Source organism: Squalius cephalus (assembly GCF_949319135.1).
Source record: "Squalius cephalus genome assembly, chromosome: 14".
Classification (NCBI taxonomy): Eukaryota; Metazoa; Chordata; class Actinopteri; order Cypriniformes; family Leuciscidae; genus Squalius; species Squalius cephalus.
Genome location: NC_137135.1, coordinates 24,714,588 through 24,737,060, shown reverse-complemented (window position 1 = coordinate 24,737,060; position 22,473 = coordinate 24,714,588). Strand labels below are relative to the sequence as shown.

The window sequence follows — 22,473 nt, the reverse complement described above, 5'->3', positions numbered from 1 at the left end:
ACAAAATGTATATATATATATATATATATATATATATATATATATATATATATATATATATATACTATTTATTATTTCTTTATACTTTAAGACGTTATATCTACCTCAACTAATTGCACCTTGAAAATTGCTTACGGGAATTCCTTATAAAAAGTTGCCCCTCCGGAAAATCAACAATTGTACAATTCAAACACTGTATGTCCAGACATAACTGGCACGCGTGACATAGGCTACTGTGTGTTGCATGAACTAGAGCTAGTTGGCCGAGTTCATATCTGTAGTTTTGCCCCACCCACCAGCAAATCCAGCTCTCCAGTGTAACCTCTGATTGGCTGTGGGGATTGCGGGTCCTGAGACTGAGCGCGAGACACTGAGCTGTGCATTCGACAGTATGCGCTGAAGATGAGCGCCGTGCGTTTACCTCAGTGATACACATTTAAAAACTATATCAAGAACTATTTCGTTTCATCCAGAGGCTGGATATTTCTGACCGGGCGCTTTTATCACGGCAAGACGAGCCCAGCTGCACTTACAAATGCTTGATTTTTTTTTCACTGATCTTTCCTCAGTGTTTTATTCGGATTTAGTTTCATTCTTTCTGGACTAAGGCCAGCTGAAATACCTTCATACAAGAAATTGTCGCTTGTCGAGAGAAATCTTCACTGGACAAGGCACCCACCTCTTGCTCGAATGGGAATATCACTGAATTGTGAACTGGACTGATATTTTATTAATATTGGTTTTCCATCATTGTTCCAGTTTCAGAGATTGTACTGATTTTTTTCCTTCTGTTTCAGTTGGATATGTGCATGGACATAAATGCTGATCAAGGAGGAGACATCCCAACTTAACATCTTTAAATGGATTGAGGCACGAGCGATGATTTAACTCAATGTCAAGTGTTCATCGCGAATCATGATACCGAGAGCAAACATTTTTGAATTGGATCCTTCTTTTCATTCATTCACAAGTTGAGGACCTTCCAGCGGACATTTAGCCTACATTTGTATTGCATATTTCTTTCACTGGCTCAAAATGGTCGGTTTACATCTCGGTTATCCTGAACTACACAAATGTTCATGATGAAGCCATGTTTTTCGTTCACAATGTTTTCACATTCATTATGAAGAATTATTCACCAGTTTTCTTCATATGCTTTTCAAAAATAATGCAAGAGATGGGTGACCTGATAAGATTTCGATAAAGTAAATGGAAGTTATTAACTGCGTAATCAGTAGCCTACAAGTCAGATGAATTTCATCGCAGATATAAACATTTTCGTTCATTCTAAAGGATATCTACCAGACTGTGATTTTGTTCGTTTGACTTATTGGAGCTTTTTTATTTATTTTTACCTCGTAGGCTACCGAATGTTCATAGGTTTAAATGTTAATAAAAGTTCATGCAAATGAGCGTGTGAAGACATACATCAACAGGTAGGCTATAATGCATTCCAAGGACATGGATATCGTACAAATGTTTTTGTGCTTTCTCTTGTGCTGGGCTGGAGTCAATGCCGTTTTCAATTTGAAATACACCGTGGAAGAAGAGCTGCGTCCAGGCACAAAGATAGCCAACGTGACGGCGGACGCAAAAGTTGCGGGTTTTGCACTGGGAAACCGACAGCCTTATTTACGGGTTATCTCCAATTCCGAGCCGCGATGGGTTAATCTGAGCCCCGCCGGACTGCTCATCACAAAACAAAAAATTGATCGGGATGCTGTTTGCCGACAGACACCGAAGTGTTTTATTTCGTTGGAGGTGATGTCGAACTCGATGGAGATCTGCGTGATTAAAATTGAGATTATCGACGTAAACGACAACGCGCCCCGCTTCCCCACCAGCCACATTGACATAGAAATCTCGGAAAATGCCGCTCCCGGTACCCGATTTCCCCTAGAGGGGGCAAGCGATCCGGACTCGGGGAGCAACGGCATTCAGACGTACACAATTACCCCTAATGATATTTTCGGTCTCGAGATTAAGACGAGGGGAGACGGGTCCAAAATCGCAGAACTTGTGGTGGAAAAGACTTTAGACAGAGAGACGCAGTCGCGTTACACGTTTGAACTCACAGCGGAGGATGGTGGAGACCCCCCAAAGTCTGGGACTGTGCAACTTAACATCAAAGTCATAGACTCCAACGATAACAACCCAGTTTTCGATGAGCCAGTATACACTGTAAACGTGCTGGAGAATTCCCCCATTAGTACGCTAGTCATAGACTTGAACGCCACGGACCCGGACGAAGGAACCAATGGCGAGGTGGTCTACTCATTCATAAACTTTGTCTCCAACCTGACCAAACAAATGTTTAAAATCGACCCTAAAACAGGCGTGATCACCGTGAATGGCGTTTTGGACCACGAGGAATTGCACGTCCACGAAATTGATGTCCAAGCCAAAGATCTGGGTCCAAATTCAATCCCTGCCCACTGCAAAGTGATTGTTAATGTAATCGACATAAACGACAACGCGCCAGAGATCAAACTGTTGTCAGAAAACAGTGAGATTGTAGAGGTGAGCGAAAACGCTCCTCTAGGATATGTAATAGCTCTGGTGAGAGTCTCAGACAACGATTCGGGACCGAATGGAAAAGTGCAGTGCAGACTGCAGGGCAATGTGCCTTTTAGACTCAACGAGTTCGAGAGCTTCTCCACCTTACTTGTTGATGGCCGCCTGGATAGGGAGCAGAGAGACATGTACAATTTGACCATTCTAGCCGAGGACAGCGGATATCCCCCGTTAAGAAGCTCGAAATCTTTTGCAGTGAAAGTCACAGATGAAAACGACAACCCCCCGTACTTCACTAAGCCACATTATCAAGCCATGGTCCTCGAAAATAACGTCCCAGGTGCTTTTCTACTGGCGGTGTCCGCCAGGGACCCTGACCTGGGCATGAACGGCACTGTGTCGTATGAAATCATCAAATCGGAGGTGCGGGGCATGTCTGTGGAATCTTACGTTACTGTGAACTCAAACGGCGAAATATACGGCGTTAGGGCTTTTAATCACGAAGATACGCGGACTTTTGAGTTTAAAGTCTCTGCGAAGGATGGGGGAGATCCACCTTTGACCAGCAACGCCACCGTGCGCATTGTTGTACTGGATGTAAATGACAACACACCAGTGATGACCACCCCGCCCCTGGTCAATGGCACCGCGGAGGTGTCAATTCCGAAAAATGCTGGAGTTGGTTATTTGGTTACGCAAATAAAAGCTGATGATTACGATGAGGGGGAAAACGGAAGGTTAACGTATTCAATTTCAGAAGGAGACATGGCATACTTTGAAATAGACCAGATAAACGGAGAGGTGCGAACCACAAAGACATTTGGGGAGAACGCAAAACCATCCTATCAAATAACGGTGGTGGCGCACGACCACGGCCAAACTTCTCTATCTGCCTCTGCCTATATTGTCATTTATCTCTCCCCTGATCTCAATGCACAGGAGCAAATCGGACCCGTCAACCTGTCTCTCATTTTCATCATTGCCCTGGGTTCTATCGCAGTCATCCTGTTTGTCACAATGATCTTTGTGGCAGTCAAGTGCAAAAGGGATAACAAGGAAATCCGAACATACAACTGCAGGTACCCAAACAATCTTTGATACATTATTTTAAGTTAAAAACAACCTAGTTCAGCGTGCGAATTATTAACTGGTCTAAAACGGAGTTAATAAAAGGCCTAACCCCAAAAGCCAAACACAAGCTCACCGACGGAAACTGTTCACCTGAGGTGGTAACCATAGCAACAGTACGTTGCTCGAGGTCTTTCCGTTAGGACGGAATGGAATATAAGTAGTAGGCCTAGCCTACTGTTTGTATGACCACATTAAACATTTATCATTATTTACATTAGTAAATAACAAAAAAAGTTTGTATATTTCAAACATCTTTGGGTAGTTGGCGGTTAGCTGTGCTGCTTGGGGCGCCAAAGAACAATTTTGGTTGCGCGAGACTGACTTAATTGGCTTTGAAAATTACTGGCAGAAATTCCGCCAGCGTTGTTTTAAAATGAAAAACTAAGAATTAAATGTGTACACGTAAAATATGGAAAGGCCAACAAATAATTTTAGTTCAGGCCTTATTTAGGGGGTCAGACCCCACCAACCATCCCATAATTCGCACTCTGGTCTATCCTGCATATATTTGTACTACAAATGAATCAGCATACAATGATTAATGAATGAGACAGCATATAATGATTAAGACATAGGAGAGCATGTTTGATGTGTATATTGGCTGTGCACGCGCCGTGTCGTCAACTGTGCATGCGCTTCAGGCCTTGCTCTGCTGCTGCCATTACTGATGACATAAATAAGCATAACATGATATAATTTTAGTAATCATCACCGTTTATCAATTATATTTACACCATCATAAATATTACTTCTTACAAAGCTGCATAATTTTCTTTTAATTACACAGTTATATGAGGAGAACCTTACATTAGCTTAAAATACATTTATTAAAAATATGTAGCAAACAAATAGCAGATACAATAGCAATACCAAAATATATATTTACGTATTTTCCCCCCAATTTTCTTCTAACAACCTCTTTGTTTCCAACCATTCCAACTTATCACTTAATGATAAGTACTTATATACTTACTGTAAGCGGCAATTAAACCTAAGTTTAGTGGGTTATCTCTGAAATAAGTAAACAATAGAACAGTACAAGCTAAATGATAGGGTGCTCTAAAATAAGCAAAAACAACTTTATATGTGTACCCTTACTTGGTGACTGATGTATTCTAAGTAAGGAAGGTTAAGCAAGCACAGGCCTTTCCTCATACACACCATCTGCACTGAGACTGGTGCCTGAATACATTATTGGTGTAATTTTATGACCTCTCAGTCTTCTCTCAAATTTGCTCTAATCAAAAAATTGACTAGAAAACACATTTAGAGATTTTGTTTATGGGTTGAATGACAACATATTATGGTTGTGATCATAGAGGTGGACTATATCAAAAAACAATAGCAATGACATAGTAACCAAATGTTGCTGTGGCAACAATCACACTTTCATAATAACAATTATGCTCATAAAAGGTAAATCATGCAAATGTATAGACCTGTAATAGTCTTTGACACATAGTGTGTAGGGGAGAATATTATTTTGTTAATCTACTGTAATATGAATACTTATCAATCTGTAACATTGGCCACTGTGTTGATTTCCCTCTGCTACATTACCACTCAACATTTCCATATAAATTGCTTTTGCAAATTTAACCTGAAACCATTAGCATATTTTTACCTCAAATTGTTGTTGATGTTTCTGTCTTGTAATGCAGCAGCATACAGTAAATGATCCATCTTAACAGAGATGAATGCAATCAAACTTTTTGAAGAAGGCTAGATCGTGATTTCGATGTTTAGTCACGCAAAGTATCTACCATGCCGTGATCGCAAGATGGTTAGAGATGGCCTGTGTTTAGATTGCTGCTGTTAACATTTATTTTCCTCTCCTGATAGAAACCTGATGGAGGCTTTCAGCTCTCCCAACAGGGGGTTAGTGAGAGTGCTTTATACGGTTTTCTTCTGCAGTGCTCACAGACTCTCCTTTCTGGCTCATCTGAGATTCTTTGGATTGTGTTCACTGCGACGAGAGCCAAAACACATATGACCAAACAGACCATTGAGACGACTTCATTAACACAGTTAAATAAAATACACTGATGCTGTTGCAGTTTACAGAACAAAAACAAATAGTTTTTTATTAAAACAACACGGACAACGCCACCACCATATAATATTCATAATAATAATTCACATCATCATATTAAATATGAAGAGCCTCCAGAAAGTAACCACTCTAAATCTCTTCTTACATATTTGCAATTTAATCTCTTTAACAAAATAAACAAATTCACTATTCCATCGACAACACAATAGTAATTTTTTTCGACCAGTTATTAAGCATGCTTTGGGCCGCCTAATTTTAAAAAAAAAAGGTGTGTGCTTTAACTCGCACAGAGGAAAAAATGCTTTTAGATGCCTCCTAAAAAGATAAGGTCCTGCACCGTTATCATTTTTCCGAGACACAAAAAAGTAAAGAGCAGGGAGGCACAGGCTGAATCCAAATGAAAAGCACAGAAAGAGGAGCTTTGTGTTTTGCAGGCAGAGCCAGCGTACCATTAAGCTAAAGCTGTAAGTTCCGATGAATGTGTGCCCTTCTAAGGACACAGAAAGAAATAAGTGTAAGATTGTTTCAGGATATAAGATGTAATGATCCTCATGGGAAAAAGAGAGAGGGGTCAGGGGGGGATAGCTCAGGCATAACTACACTAACTTTCTTTATGAGCTCATAAGTTTATGTTTAGATTGCAACTTAAGCATCCTTCGGGGTAAGATCTCAAAGTTTCTCATTTACTGTGATTAGAATCAAAACCCTCAAATCAAGTTAACAGTAGCCACAGAGTGTAGCTCAGAGAATTGAAATTCACAACCCACCTGCCAGCGGGCTGGTTTGTAACACGAGCAAAAAAAAAAAAAAAGAAGCTGACAAATGCGGGCTTTGCTTTGAATATTATTGCTTACACTTGCTATGACGCTTAGTATCATTTGTCGCTGTGTGTGCTTCTGTGGTTTAGCATGTTTGCATTGTGTATGTGTGTTTGTGACAAGTCGAGTCGCCGAGCATGGAAATGCAAACAAATGAGGGAGGTCGGCTCCATTGGCGGCCGGAGGTCGCTCGAATGTGGCCGATCTCTCTTGAGCCGCCAATGAATATGGGTCTGGCACCTTAGCCCGAGCCAGGCGAGGACCTGGTGCTGGCTGTGTGTGCAGTGAGGAAGACAGAGCACTGCTTTATTGAGTCTGTTCAGTTTCTTGTACCTGCGCAGGGTGGCGGAGTACTCCTACGGCAACCAGAAGAAGACCAGCAAGAAGAAGAAGCTGAGCAAGAACGACATCCGGCTGGTGCCGCGGGACGTGGAGGAGACGGACAAGATGAATGTGGTGAGTTGTTCGTCTCTCACCTCTTCGCTCAACTACTTCGACTACCACCAGCAGACTCTGCCGCTGGGCTGCAGGCGCTCCGAGAGCACCTTCCTCAACGTGGAGAACCAGAACTCCAGGAATGCTGCACCCAACCATGGCTTCCACCATACCTTCACAGGGCAGGGCCCTCAGCAGCCTGACCTCATCATCAACGGCATGCCGCTGCCTGAGGTGAGATTTGCTCCAGTCTGCTCCATCCTTCAGCCTGCCACGGCTACCAGCGGCAAGGGAGGGGTCAAGGGAGGGTCGAGGGAGATCCGTCGTAGGGCTGCTATTCCAACCTAGTCAAAAAAGCAAAATTAGCTTACTGATAGCTAGCGGTTTCTTTTACTCGGTTCCTTTGTTCTTGTTTGTTTTTAACTGCAGTACTGGAAAATTGAAATATGGTTTCTTTTAAAGGGATAGTTGACCCAAAAATGAAAATTCCTTCATTAATTACTCACCCTAATGTCGTTTCAAAACCGTAAGACTTTCGTTCATCTTCCGAACACAAATGAGGATCTTTTGATGAAATCTAAGAGCTTTCTGTCCCTAAATAGACAGCTACGGGACACTTCAAAAAGTTCATAAAGAGGTCATAAAACTAAACCATATAAATTCAGAGGTTTAGTCAAACATTTTCTGAAGAGACGCTTGATGTGCAAGAACCAATGAGCTTCTACAAGAGGTTTGTTCTCGCGCGTTCAAGGAGCTTAGGTTAAGCTTCTGTTTATGTTCGCTGATCAATGCTTATATGTGAATAAAAACCTAAATTCAATCTGTTCATCATATGAAGCGATCGAGTCTCTGCAGAAAATTTGGACTAAACTGCTCAATTTATGTACTTTTTGAAGCATCAAAGTGTCAGTTGCGTAGCTGTCTATGGAGGGACAGAAAGCTCTCATATTTCATCAAAAAGATCTTCATTTGTGTTCCGAAGATGAACGAAAGTCTTAAGGGTTTGGAACGACATGAGGGTGAGTAATTAATGACAGAATTTTCATTTTTTGTGAACTATCCCTTTAACTAAGCCTGCATACCTATACTAATCCATGCTTGCATTATTTTTCGGTGTTGGAAACCTAAGTATAGGTAAAATAAAAAAGTGAGACAGCCAACATTGGACAGTTGCCAAAGTGGATTATTTGGCCACCTCTGTTTCTGCTCTCTCTTTTTCGTGCTGAACAAAAGAGCTGTAGCCTGAACATCTGCCAAATGCACTGACCTGGCTAATCGGCAGCACTGCATGTAATTTCAGGTGCAACCATTAAGAACAACCATTGCCAAAACAACGATTCACACCCAAGTTCTCTTTCTTCATGGGTGGCATGCAGTGGTTTATGGTGGACATCTGAAATGAAAAGGCAAAATTAAATCTGTTTGCAGCAGAGTTACACAGTGATAAGCAGGATTAATCGCGATGACAGGGGTAATCAACAGTGACGTAATCAACCAATTAGGTTGCTTTAGGACCTCAATGGCAATGAAAAGAGAAATTAGACACTATATAAAAGTTTTATGATGCATCTTGGTTCTTATGATGGTACGTAGGTTCCGCAGTGATCAACAACTGTTTGCATGTTTGTGACAACTGTGCTTAAGTCCCTGATTTGTCCCGAGTAATGAAGCTGCCCACTGAAAAATTAAAAAACCCTCCAGCTACTGCATGTTTTTTGACTTTCCAGAATCATTTAAGCTGTTCCCAACAGTGACTGAGGATAACTAAAGGCGGGCATACACTGTGCGATTTTCGCCTGCGTGAAAACAGAAGTTTAACCATTTGATCTTTAAAGCAGCAAGAAAGAAAACGAAAAGAGGGAGATCTTTAAGTTCTGTAGATATCAAACTAACTACAAATTACTGTTGCTTACCTCCAGTTCTTGTTGCAAAATGGATAAACCATAATACCCACGTCTTGCGATGTAGCTTCCGTGCCTCTTTTATTAATTTGTTAAATGCTCATGTTAAACAAGCCGTTTTTGAAATAAAGCTGTTTTTAATTTTCATTGATGACTGATTATTGCAGTGTTCGGACATAGACTGTTAATAATTTTAATTATAGGCCTATAATTCATTGTAATCGACCTAAATGTTTTTAGACAATTTTCAATGATGAGGAGTAAGCTTCTATCTAATCTTTGCAGCATATCAGTTATGTGGGGATGCGCTATAAAATTATTGCGTGGCAAATGAATTATAATAGCCTATAAATGTAATAATAAAAGTAGGCCTTTCCCTAATAATAATACATTAATACTACTAATAATTTAATACATTGGAAATGCTAAATACTCTTGATATTGATAGCTGATGCTTGTTTTGACAATATCTCTGGATACACGATATCATGGTCTATTGGTGCAACCCGGCACAGGGGTTTATCACACATATTTCACACGTATAGTGTGAGCAGTCAAGTCGCAGCTCGATGATCGGACCGTATAGTGTGAGGGCATAAAACGTGAGCTTTGGCTTTACATCGCATGCGATCTACTCGTTCAGTGTGAGTAGGTAACCTTGCTGAAATCGCACAGACATCGCACCGTGTATGCCCGCCTTAAGGGACTCATACACAACTATTACTAAAGGCGCAAACATTCATTAATGCTCAATAAGGAAAAATGATGCATTAAGAAATAATGAGATGTACACTGTTGAAAAGGATGATCGATTTCACTATCACTTTGACTTTTGGGAAATATCGATGGGCAGTACTAAATAAAAAAGACCTTATAGCTTAATTTGTATACATTTCACAAGGGACATGCAAATGTATAGACTCAATTGTATATTGTAGTTTCAATTATAGTGGAATGGCTGTTTGAGTTGTCAGGCAGTACACAAAAAGACTTAGCACACATGAGAAGTTTCACTGCTGGCAAAATGAGAGAGGTTAAATTTGCACCTATTCATTGATTGGCTGATTCAGCCCTCTTGGTCGTTTGTAAAGCCTGTGGAAATCAATAGAACGCAGTTATAGCACTACTATATTGAAGCTGTCACCAGATGATCAAGTAAACCATTGAGGATATTTAAAATCCAACTTTTGAATGAAGGAATATACAGACAGAGCCCTACTTACCATCATCCAGTATGTCAGACTACACAGAGGTTAACGCAAGACTTGAAGCTGCACGCTGGCTGGACAAAGGAATTACAGAGTGTAACAGCAAATGTAGTAGCTAGGTAGGCATGGTAGCTTAATCCTTTAATAAAACTTCCTAAGCAGCAGGATTAACGAACATCTATTTTTCTCAACTGATGAAAAGACAAAGAATTAAGGAAGGGGGGTGGTGTGGGCTGAATAAGCCTGTAGATTGAGTGTGATAGTACAATAAACTAATGCAAAGCTTTGTTGTTTCACTGCAGCATAGAAGAGAGAGAGAGAGAGAGAGAGAGAGAGAGAGAGAGAGAGAGAGAGAGAGAGAGAGAGAGAGAGAGAGAGAGAGAGAGAGGGGGCCGGTGTGTATCAGGGCCTATAGCACATTTTCCAATTTTCATATGGGCCAGTGATTGGCCTGATAAAGCTGTGGGCTTATTTGTATGCTGGTTTCATCATGCACGGCGCTCCACCTGACATTAACAAACATCTCTTTGACCACATTTCTGCATATTTCTCCACCAGTCCCCGAAGATGGGCTGACTACAGTCGCCCATATCCTTTTCCCCTTCTGTGTGACATTTGCAAAATACAGTGACTCCCCATTCAACATGCTGTATATGAAAAATGTTCTCAATGTAATTACGCATCCATTTATGTGGGGCACAATCAAACATTGCAGCTGTGAAATGACTGATAATAGCTCTGTCACGCATTATGAGCCTGGGCTTGGAAGCTTTTGACTCCACAAGTCAGGGTTTCCCAGAGGTCTGCTGAGGACACACTGGTTGGTACACAGTTGTGATTAACCGTGCATCTCCTTGTCATGAAGTATCAAGGCCTGAGGGCTGTTTTCCAGCATTTCGTGATTTAAGCATGATTTGGAGACGTGGTTTGTTTGTTTACTTTACAGTTCCAGTTGGAGCTTATATTCTGAAAATGGATGTTAGGAAGAGTGCTATGCCAATTTTCTTTTTTCTGCAAGTGAAGAAATATTGCATAGTTTTAATTAAAATTACACACTGCCGGCTTATTGATAATGAAGCTAATCTGATAATCTAGATAGTATATGCACACTGATGCTACTGATAGCGTGCTTTTGCAGAGCACACGGTGTGTTTTTTTGTGAACATGCAGAGCACAACACAACAGCAGTGGCAGATATACTTGTGGTATAAGACCACCATTGAACGAGGGCACATAACAGGGCTGAAAACTTGCCAAGATTTATATTTATTCATTTAGCAGATGTGATTATCCAAAGTGACTTACAAATGAGGAATACAATGACTCCTAAGGAGGCAGTAACACGAGGGCAGAACAGAGTAGAAGATAGAAGATGTATAGCGATAGCAGCAATTTGTATCTCAAGGCTACAGGAAAGCTCTGTGTTTACCATACTGACTCTCTGGAGATGATTCAGTGGTCCCAGTCTCTGAGGAGTCACATTGTTTGTACAAAGCCACGTGGTTAACCTGTCTGTGGTTGTCTCCAAAATAAGGTTCAAGCCGCAGCAGAGATGTCTCTCTCTAGCCGATTATACAAGATCAGTAGCGAATCTTGCAGCATAAGCACACATGACAATCTGCTCAAACTAAAACGAGGCTTCTTTTCATCTATGACACTGATAAAAAGCTAAAAATCATCAAGTATTGATCTGCCTTGTGTTGGTGCTTGGAGAAAGCATCCTGCTAATTTATGTACTGTAGTTCCCTTAAAAAAGATGAATGTTTTAAGGAGAGTGTGAAAACCCACTGTCTCTGGTTTTGGAGCAATAATTGAAGTACTGTTCGTCCAGATGCTAGCATTCTGTTACCGAAAAAAAAATAGCTCATAAATCCCACTGCTAGCATATGGTACTTATTTATTTTAATATTTGAGATCAGCCTGTCAATAAGGATCTGTACATTTGATTAGATTATTCACATATAGTACTATAGTGATACAGACATATCATTTCGAGAGTTGTCTTTTCATTATAATGTACATTTGATGAGATTATTGAGTGATACAGACATATCATTTTGAGAGTTGTCTTTTCATTATAATGAAGCAAAGCTACGAATACATTCACTTTGTGTTAATGTTATGTTAGCCCTATTCTCCTGGGTGCCAAACTAATCAGTCGCATATCCAGAATGCACTTACAGCTTCATAATAATGTTTCTCCACACAAGACTCATTGTCATGTAATTTTGAATATACAAAGCAATGTCATGCCATGTAAAAAATAATAGGCTACACATTCTTTTCATCTGCTGCCAGTCATTTCAGCCACTTAGGACTAGCCTATGGCTCATGCTCAGACTCTATCTACTGAAAGAGTTGAATACATTAGCCCCTATTAATGAAGTTAAACCTTTGTTGGAGAACTTTTGGTTTGACAAACCCTCAGAATTATTCCAGAGCTACATGATCTGTTGTTTGCATACTATTAGTTGCAATTAGGCTACCATATTTATTTATTTATTCACGTTTGTCTGTTTAAAATAAATTTCTTCTCCATCATTCAGTTGTTTTTCAACACACAATTGCTTTTGAAAAATCATTTGTTTCACCTTTTAGGTCAGGGTTTTGAAAATGTTTTGACTTAACTGAACCGCTGGGGTTTTGTGTTTCTCTGACTTTCGTCAGACTAAGCCAATTAATCATTCTAAATCCCATACACGATAAGGTAAAGGCCACAGCATGCTGCCTCCCTGAAGGGCTTTCAGAAAGGCTTCACTGAACTGGGCTGCTCTGATGAAGAACTTGGATTTTGCCACTTTCAATTAGGTGGGGAATTAGTAAACAGAAAGAAAGAAAGAAAGAAAGAAAGAAAGAAAGAAAGAAAGAAAGAAAGAAAGAAAGAAAGAAAGAAAGAAAGAAAGAAAGAAAGAAAGAAGGAAAGAAAAGAAAGACATGTCGAAAAACAACACAGACTGCCTAAACTTGACATATTTTTATCAACTTGAGCTCTCCTGTTCTTTATTTTATGTTATGTGCCAAAGAGAAAAATAGACAGTACGAGAGACAGAGCAGGAAGAAAAAGGATAAGGAAGTGAGAGATATGCCTTATCTCAAGTACCTTGCGATGCGTTCTGATTGGATTCTGGCAGATGAAGATGGGAGTTTTCAAAGGTTATATTTGTAAGCCACAGACTCGGCTGGCATTCTGCCTTCAAGAGTCGCCTACTAACAGGAACATTTCTGGATCTAATAAAAGGGCCACAGTTCCATTATAGCACGGATGTTCAACCATTCGCTGAACTCTGACGTTCAAGTGAGACATTATTAGAGAAATATAGTCAAGCAAACTCATTCTCTTTAAATTGTCTTACTGTAGCCTGCAGATGAGGCATTCATAGCCTCATCTGGAATAAGAAACCCCCCTAATGCTATCTTTGTGACTCCAGTCATGAGCTGACATAAGCACTATAATTTGATGTCCGCTCTCAAACATTTATGACAAAAAGCTGACAATGTAATGTCTTTAGTCAGTCAGTACAAAAAGGAGAGAGTGAGAGAATGGAGAGAAGAAAAGCACCCTAATATGAAAGCATCTGCAAAGTGACACATGCTAAAAACAGAAATGGAAGACAAATAGCTTTTTTTCCCCCTATTAAGTGCTACCAACTTCTTGTATTATGGTGCAGTACTAAACAAATTTTTAGGCATCTCTATGAAATATTTTACTGTACCTGAAAAAAGTTATTCCTTGAAGTTTAGATCAGTTATCATGAAACAACCTGTAGATCAGAGGATTCATCCGTTAAAAAATATTACATCCAAAATATAGTAGTCATTTTAATATAAATATACCCTTATGACACATGCTTATGAAAAAAGAATTTGATTTAAGAAATTGACTGTTACGTAAGCTTTACTTGGATTGAATATTTGGAATGGTCATGAAAGCATTTTTTATATTTGTATGGTTCTATAGTCTTTTATGGTCATGAAAGCATTTTTTTCTCAATGTTTTTTAACAGTCCCATTTAGTCTTTTTGCATTATACATACTGTGTATGTACATACTGTACTGTGTATGTTCATATACAGTATATTAAAATCAGCAGCCATTCATGTTTAATTTTTTTTTAATTCTCTTTGCATGTTTACTTTCATAAAAAAACAACAACAAATTTTTTCACACTTTTGCAAAGTAACACTTAATGTGTGATATCGCTTAGATCAGGGCGACAAGATAGAACCTGTGAAAAAGGACTTCTGATGGAAAAGTAGCTGGCCAGACACAGATACAGATACAGTTGAGACCCACAAGAGAGGAAAATAACTATATAAATGATTTCTCTCTCTCTTAGCCTCATCTCTCATTAACACAGATTTAGCTGCCAGCGCTGAAAATGCCTGTGGTTAAATTAATAGGATGGGAAAGGTCGGCCTACATTTTCTAACACAAGGCATTGCCACAGGGAATGACGAACAGACAACTTTTTACATGGTTTATCAGAATATTAGTTGATTCGTTAAATTATATAGAGAGGATAATGGACAGGGTACACCATTGTTCGCTTATTTTAACTTGCAGATTATGTGCAATATTCACAGTTACATGTGTAGTGCCCTGACATGAACAACAGCAAAAAAAGAACCCAGAAGATAATTCAGGAAAATTCTAGAATTCTAGAAAATTTGCAATTCAAACTGGTGGGTTGTATGTATATGTGCAAACTATCAGATTTGTGAGAGCAGATGTCCTTCCAAATATTTTTACACCTACTTGCCAATTAAACTACCAGGGGATCTGCACATGGATAGACCTTTTAGGGAAATTAAATATCTATTTAACTCTCTGTTTTTTCACAGTCAGTCATTTGCATTACAGTATAAACTGCTGTCTGAATCATTTGAAAGTGGGATGCTATAAATATGCCCAAGTACAGAGGTGGTTTTATAAAACATTCTTTTGTTAAGCTCGTTATAAGCTGGTTATTCATTTGAAGTTTACAATCAATTGATGGCCAGTACTCTGGATGTTAACAGGATGTTCCCTTACCCCATAGTAAAGGATCCAAAAGCATTTGGAGGTATAGGAAGTTCATGTGGCATTATAACAAAAAAGAAAAGAACAGCCATTATAAATATTGTTTTTAAAGCTAAAATCTCATACAAACACACCTTTTGAGGTGGCCAAACTGAATTTGTTTTTGTACTTATTTTTATTTATTTTTTACTTTAAATTGTTCTCTCCGTGCCAGGGATTACATTCATTATCATAAATTGGATATATGAAAGATAGATAGAAAGTTAGTTCACCATAACAGTGCCTAGCACTTTTATCCCCAGTGTTGTACGTTATAAAATCCTTGTGCAGTTTGTTAGAATGTGTGATATTGCATTTTTGGTTGTTTTTTGTGCATTTATTTTCACAGATTAATATCTGAACATGTAATTTGTTTATGTATTGATCTGTGCTTGCCTCACTTTTCTGCGTCTAATACAGTCTTCTGATGTATCGAGTCAATTACATATCAAGAACTCACCCTTATTACTCGCCTCTATATTTATGAAAAGAAAAAAAGTCTTTCTTGAGAGAATGTGTACAAAATATTGCACCATATATCTGCTGAGATTAATTTCTGCATTCACTGGGTTTACAAGAGCAAGAATAACCAGCCCCTTCGTGGGTCTATTGGCAACCGGGGTTATTTGTCTAGTAGGAAGGGTGTGCTGAGTGTGTGTTGGGGTGGTTTAATGAACAGCAAGATTGTTGGCAGGGAGACCGCTGTATAGCTGTAGTGCTGAGAAAACAGCAGGCCAACATAATTGTGCATTGTTCAGCCATAGAACAGGAGGCAGAGCATGTAATGAGCTGTAGCACCCGCTCACGTCTTTCCTAATGGGCTATGACCAGGTTCATCCTTCCAGGGGCCTTAGCCACTCCAATCATTGCTATTGCCCATTCCCCCTTGACTTTCTTTCAAAGAACCCAATAACCCCCTCTTCTTCCCTACCGCTTCTGGCTGTTCTTTGTTTTGTCTTTTATTATATACTTTTATATTTCATCCAAAGAGGAAAATTCGGTCATAATTTACTCACCCTCATGTTGTTTCAAACCTGCATGACTTCTTCTGAAGAAAGGGAAGCCATGAGGGTGAGTAAATATAAGCCTTGACACGGGCCACCAAGAATCTTATTTAGAAGTTTAAGAAGTTTAGTGAGAAATATGTTGATGTTATCTGCAAGATGCTGTGAGAATTTTCTACTGACTTGGTTTTTCGTGGGGTTGGACAGGTTTGATCCTGTTTTGCATTTTGATTGCTCAAGCCTCCTGCATAAATGGGATTCCAGTAGCCCTACTTCACCGACACGATTTGTTGTTTCTTGAGTGTGTTTTTTTTATTTTATTTTATTTTTTACCTGAAAGCCTGAGACATGCAGAGTCAAATGCGTTTGAAAGCCCAACAGACCAAAATAAACATCAGCTCCTGAAAAGCTCCTGAAATTGAATGTCTATGATGCAACAGAAAATGCAAAAACGATTATAAGCTGCCTTTTTTTTTTTCGGAGACCACTTCGCAAGACACAATGGAGGTTTGCTTTGACTCTCTCGTCACGTCCAGCGTTTGATGTCCTGCAGCCAGGGAGCCAAAGTTAATGAATGAGATCGGTGTGTTCTGATTTGCTGCTCTGTTTCTGGGCACTGCGCTCTCAGCCTGGGCTGCAGCCTCTCTAACCACATTCTGACAAGACAGCTGCTTTGAAAGAGAGAACGATGAAGAATGTGAGTGAACGAGAGACTGGAATCGCACAGGGTTGATGAGTCTTGCTTCTCAGCTTTAATGATAAGGGTTTAATTTGTCCTTAGGGGTGCAGGTCACTCTAAAGACGTGTGTTCGGCGGCCCAAAATTCTGAGACGTCGTTAGCCTAAAGCGAACCGACAGAGCCCGTTATAGCGACAAAAGCCCAAGAAGACGCCCCCGAACACGCAAGTTGATCTGTCATAAATATAGCCGGAGGGGGTGGTGTGTGGTGCGGAGGGGTGTTATTCTCTGTTGGTCTCTTGTTTATTATGTCTTGGGTGTTTCATATAACAAATGGAGAGAGACAGTTTTCTCTCAGGGGTTCTTAGCTTCTCCCCACAGAGCGTGATTAATTGTTATTGTGGTCTATTTTTATGTCGTGTCCTGAAATACGAAGGTACAGGAGAGGTAGCTTGACAATGTAGCTCTGGGCTCTCGCTGACAGTGTTTGCTTTATGGTATTTTCATATTTTATGGCCTTGGCTGATTTAGTTACTTCAAAACATTGCTCGCCATTAGATAGAACACAGGTGCTAGCGAGCCCTCCCTGCCATCTATAGCCCTGCGGTCCTGGGCAATGCTTTATAGACGTGCTAATGCACCGCAGACAAGCATGTCTGACAGATTAGGGGACGTCGGAGAGACTCTCAGGACTCTCTTTCATCTGTTCGTGTCTTAATAATGATTACTCCACAGGCTTAAGACCAGATTTGTTGTGCCTGAGACAACTCACCCTGGTTAAGAGGAACGCCTCAGGTTTAGCCACTAGAAGGACCAGGCTGCCAGGATGGAGAATTTGAGTGGGCAGACATCCGCTCAGAGATAGTGGAGAGATGCTACCTGGGTGCTGCTTACTGGACTGGATAGGGAAAGAAAGAGAGACAGGGAGTGATTCTAATTATAATGCTCCAGCCACAGTGCTGTGGTGGGCTGTAGCTTGCATGAGCAACCACAAAAAGCTGACTTTTGGTTTAATTTGGAAGACTAGCAATAATCCAGACTAAATCTCTTAAAGCTGCAGCTTTCCCTCTGTCGGATTAAGGGGCAGTCTTAAAAGGATAAGAGCTGCTTATCAGAGCTTCCCTCAACACTTCCCAGTGACTTCCAAAAAAGTGTATATATGACACTAGTTACAGTCAGATAATGTGGCCATATATTAGCGATTATGTATCACCTATAGAATACACCTATTGTATAAGCAAGCAGAAAGTACTGAGATCATGCAATATTGGAGGAAATGAGTAAAACAAGCAGTAGGAAGCTATTAATTCCTAAGGCAGGAAAACAGTATGTTAGGAAGCTTACATCTGTTTTCAGTTTAATAACATTTTCTAGAAATATAAACCCATCTTCCATTGGTCACATATAATCTAGCCTCTTGAAAATCAGTAGGACATGTTTTATATCCGTGTTATTATTTAGACATTCATATTTTACTCTATTTCTAATTCCTAAAGGGATAATTCCCCTAAAAATAATTTACTCATTCCAAACCTGCATGACTTTCTTTTTTCTGTTGAACACACACAAAAAAAAACAGTCACACATATATAGCACATTTAAAAACAAAATCACCCAAAGTGCTAAACAAATATACAATAATAATAGCCTATAGTATAATAGTATAAAAGTCAATAATAGTATTAATACTACACTAGCATAGTTTCAAATGTTACATAAAACAACTAAGTTTTAAGAAGTGATTTAAAAACCTCTGAAACTAAACAAGATGGTATTTAAAAAAAATGTTTTAACTGCAGGGTTCCCACGGGTCCTTGAAATCCTTGAAAGTTTGTGAATCTGATTTTTTTTTTTCAAGGCCCTGGAAAGTTCATGAAAATAGGTCCTTGAAAGTGCTTGAATTTATTTTGTGCAAGAAGTTTTCTGGAACAAAATCCATATTATTCTCTCCGGTCCGCTAATGTGTTATTTCGCCAACACTTCGTGAACTATGCATAGGCTACTAGCTTGCTTGATTTACGTTAGTTACGCGTTTCCCGCGTGAGGTACTTTGTGTTGTACGTTGCCATGCACGAAATTCTACGACGATACAGACATACCGTGAAACATTTCAAAAATAGGCTGAAACAGCTGAAATGTGATGCCTGGAAAATGCAAGTTTCAATATATTTGGCTCACCAAAGAAGATTACAAAGAATTATTTATTTTTTTGTCCCGTATTTAAAGGTAAAATGATGGGTTCCGTATCAAATCAATGCGGGACGCGATTTGTCACGTATTTCACATGTGTAGACCCACACATTCATTTGCGGGTGATTGCATATTAGTAAACGGGCGTAATGCGCGTTTATTTTTAAAACCATGTCGAGCTCACGTCCTCTCCAGATATGAAAATAGGTATCAATGGGTCCAGTAACTAATGATGAATGTAAGGCGAACTGCACAGTTTCATTTGCTCACGGTGGACTTCTGAGTTAAAGCGCCGTGGCAGACGAATCCGTGCTTTTAAAGATGTAACGTTAGGCCTATTGGTTTTTTGTTTCTGTTTTTAAATTTGGTTAATCTCTTAATGTAACATATATTGTCAGAGCTTGGTAGACAGTATGTTATTTATTAATGTATCATTTATAAATATTAAACATATGCATAAATGATGATCCTATATGTCATACACAATTTATGGCATTTAAAAAAGGTTTTAAAAAGTGCTAAATTATTAAAATAAAATTATTACATAATAATGTAGTCACAATTTAAGTAGTAAATAAATGCTTAAGGCACACCAACATATACTGAAAAGTTATGTAGAAATAAATAAAATAATCAAATGTAAAATAATAATATGTGTTCTGTTGCAAGTTCACATCTCATGTTTTCTCATGGTTTATTGTTGAGCTGTCAAGTTGTCATGTTGAAATAATCAGTTCCAAGACCTTGACACGTTTTTATTTTATTTAATATTTTATTTGATTATTTTTATTTTTTTATAGGATGTACCAAATATTCTACACTTTTATGCAAAACATAAATACGGCAAATAGAATATCAGATCTCTGTCAAATGGCCAAAAATAAATGCAAAAAAAAAGAAGCTTTTTTTGCATAGTTGTTTGACAGATGAAAACTGTAACAATGTATCTTACAAGGTAACACGATGTCACTTTGCTCTCACTTGAAATGTGTCCCCACATTAAGTCCTTGAATTTGAGGGTATTGGACCTGGAAAGTCCTTTATCGGAGGGGCTGTCCTTGAATTTGAAGGGACCTTTCAAGGTGTGGGAAACCTGTAACTGTTTTAGTCCATAAAGAGAAACCCCAATGACTTCCACTGTATGGACCAAAAAACACTTGAGACAATTTTTTTTTTTTTGTGCAAAATATCTTCTTTTATCTGTCAGAAGAGAGAAAGGAACATGAGGGTGAGTAAATTATGGCAAAAAAATTTTTTTTTTTTTTTTTTTGATGAACTATCCCTTTAACTAACTCTTAAGAATGTCATATTCATAAGAGTAGATAAATTTATCAAAATAAAAAATAAGAAATATGAATGTCTGTTAATTTTGCTATAGACATACATATATGTATTTTTTTAATAATTAAACCTTCATATTCATTTCTAAATAGTTAGGCAGCAAAACATAACATGAAAGCTGCATTTTTTGGTTTTGTGAATTGATCCTTTTCATAATCCGAGACACAGCTGTTTAGCTATGCCTATATATATTTATTTATTTATCTACAGGAAGTGGATTGACAGGATTGCAAATGTACACCTTTTCAGTTTTCACTTTGAATACAATTCGTATTCGGAACATGGCAAGACAGCTGGAAGTTTTATTTACTCGCTTGATACAACACCGCAAAACAAGCATTTGTAAAGTGGATAACTCTTAGATCTAGAAGGAAGTTGGTGAACAAAGCCTGTGGTTGTCATTACTTGAATTATTTATCTACTTTTTTCTTTTTTTCGCAGCAGCAGCGAGGCACAAAGCAAAATGCGAATGCATCCAAAATGAGCCTGTTTGTTTAAAGCTCCATTAATGAAGTGTTACTTTTTTTCTCTTTTGTTTTTGGCTGTCTCACTGTCAGGGCTGCTAGGGGAACAAGCACTAATCCAGCACGTCATGATATGTGTTGTTTGAAATTGCATGAAAGCGAGAGGCTGCCATGTGTCTCACGGGGGCGAAGAGCGAGAGAAATAGGACTCCGCAGGGGCAGAGGCACAGAGAGCACAACCTTTTTTGGTCTAGAAAAGCGAGTATCCAGTGGGGAGACGATCACTAAGGGAGCAATGCAAAAATAGAGGGGTGTGTGTGTAATTCTTGTTTACAAGGTGACACCTTTTTAACCTCCTATTAACTGCATGCTCCTGAGAACATCTGTTCTCCACCGGGAGAGGGACGTCACTTGATTCTTTCTCTCTGAATTCACCTTAAAGTTACTTTCTGGGTGTTAATTAACAAAGAATCCAATCCCACCGATCTGTTCAGGTTTTAATTAGCGAATCTAACAATATGCAAGAAACCCATATTATCAGAAATCACTAAATATTGGTTTTGTAAGAACAAAAGGAGAGATAAATGCTCTCTCTCTCCTAGAACCGATACCCCTGTATTGTTTAGGCTGACCTCGTCTCTAGTCTAACAAATGATCTCTATTAAAGCAGACCTGTTAACCAGGACAATAATTATGCCGCATTTATCGGAGGGGCTGTTTGCCAGGTATGTTCGTCCAACTACACTCTCAGTATGGGCATCTATAAATGTAGATGGTTGATTGTGATAGTTATAATGAGAAAAATAGAGAGAATAACAAGGAGTCTAGTCATTAAATGTAAAAATCAGCTTCACTTACCATATTAGTAGTTTGTTGGCATATCTGGATAAAACTGGGATGATATGTGGAGTGTTTTCAGATAACACAAGGATTTCGAAGACAAATACAGTCAAAGAATGAAACTGCATATTTTGTGTCAATAATTACCTGAGCACAAGCTACTAAAACTCCCATCAAATTCCCCCTGTAGATGTTATAACCCCATTTTAAAGACTCATTTTCAAAAAAAATATCTTAAATTGCTTATTAACCTACAGCACAGGACCCCAGGTGTCAGATCTTCTCTGTTTCTGCTAATCAGAGGAAGTGCTATTTTTCAAAGCTCGAACTGAACAAAATTGGAGCTGTTGAAGATCTCTTAGGTTGGCATTATTCTCCTGTAATGAGTGTAAGAGAGACCAATTATTCCACTTGTCATCAAAACAGAGGAAGATTAACTCTTCTCCACTTTGACACTCTCCAGCAGTACTATCTTTTTATAGATGTTCGCACTCTTGATCCGTCTGTGCTGCACTGATGTTATTTCATTTTTTTTTTTCATAGCATACGCTGCATGTTCGCATCTGTGTGCCGTTGCTATGCTTTTTTTAGTGCACGATAGCTTCATCAACAAGCCTGCCACCTGAACAAAAACACAGAGAATCCTGTGGCTCATCATGCAAAATGGCCACGACTTTCTCTGAAGAGCAGCATTAAAATGCTAAATTAGAGATACAGCTACGCTGTGCATACGGAGGCGGAACCATTTTCGCCCAAGCTTAGCTTGAATCCCAGTTAAGTATTGGTTTTTGAAGCTTAAATTGTCCAACTGCAGAGGGATTTCACCACTTTGCTTTTG

At 39.1% G+C, this 22,473-nt stretch overlaps 1 protein-coding gene across 3 annotated transcripts in view; it reads left to right on the top strand.

The window, feature by feature from the left end:
• The first annotated feature begins 291 nt into the window (after positions 1-291).
• Positions 292-22,473, top strand: part of pcdh19 (protocadherin 19) — a 56,827-nt gene continuing 34,645 nt past the window's right edge. The window contains exons 1-2 of one of the 3 annotated variants that reach the window (XM_079891763.1): positions 292-3,593; positions 6,840-6,972. In XM_079891763.1, coding sequence (XP_079747889.1) covers positions 1,447-3,593; positions 6,840-6,972 — 2,280 coding nt within the window. In that variant the 5' untranslated portion in view covers positions 292-1,446. Of the gene's footprint in view, positions 3,594-6,839; positions 7,186-22,473 lie in introns of all 3 variants that reach the window. The other 2 variants (XM_079891762.1, XM_079891761.1) reach the window with 2 other exon arrangements.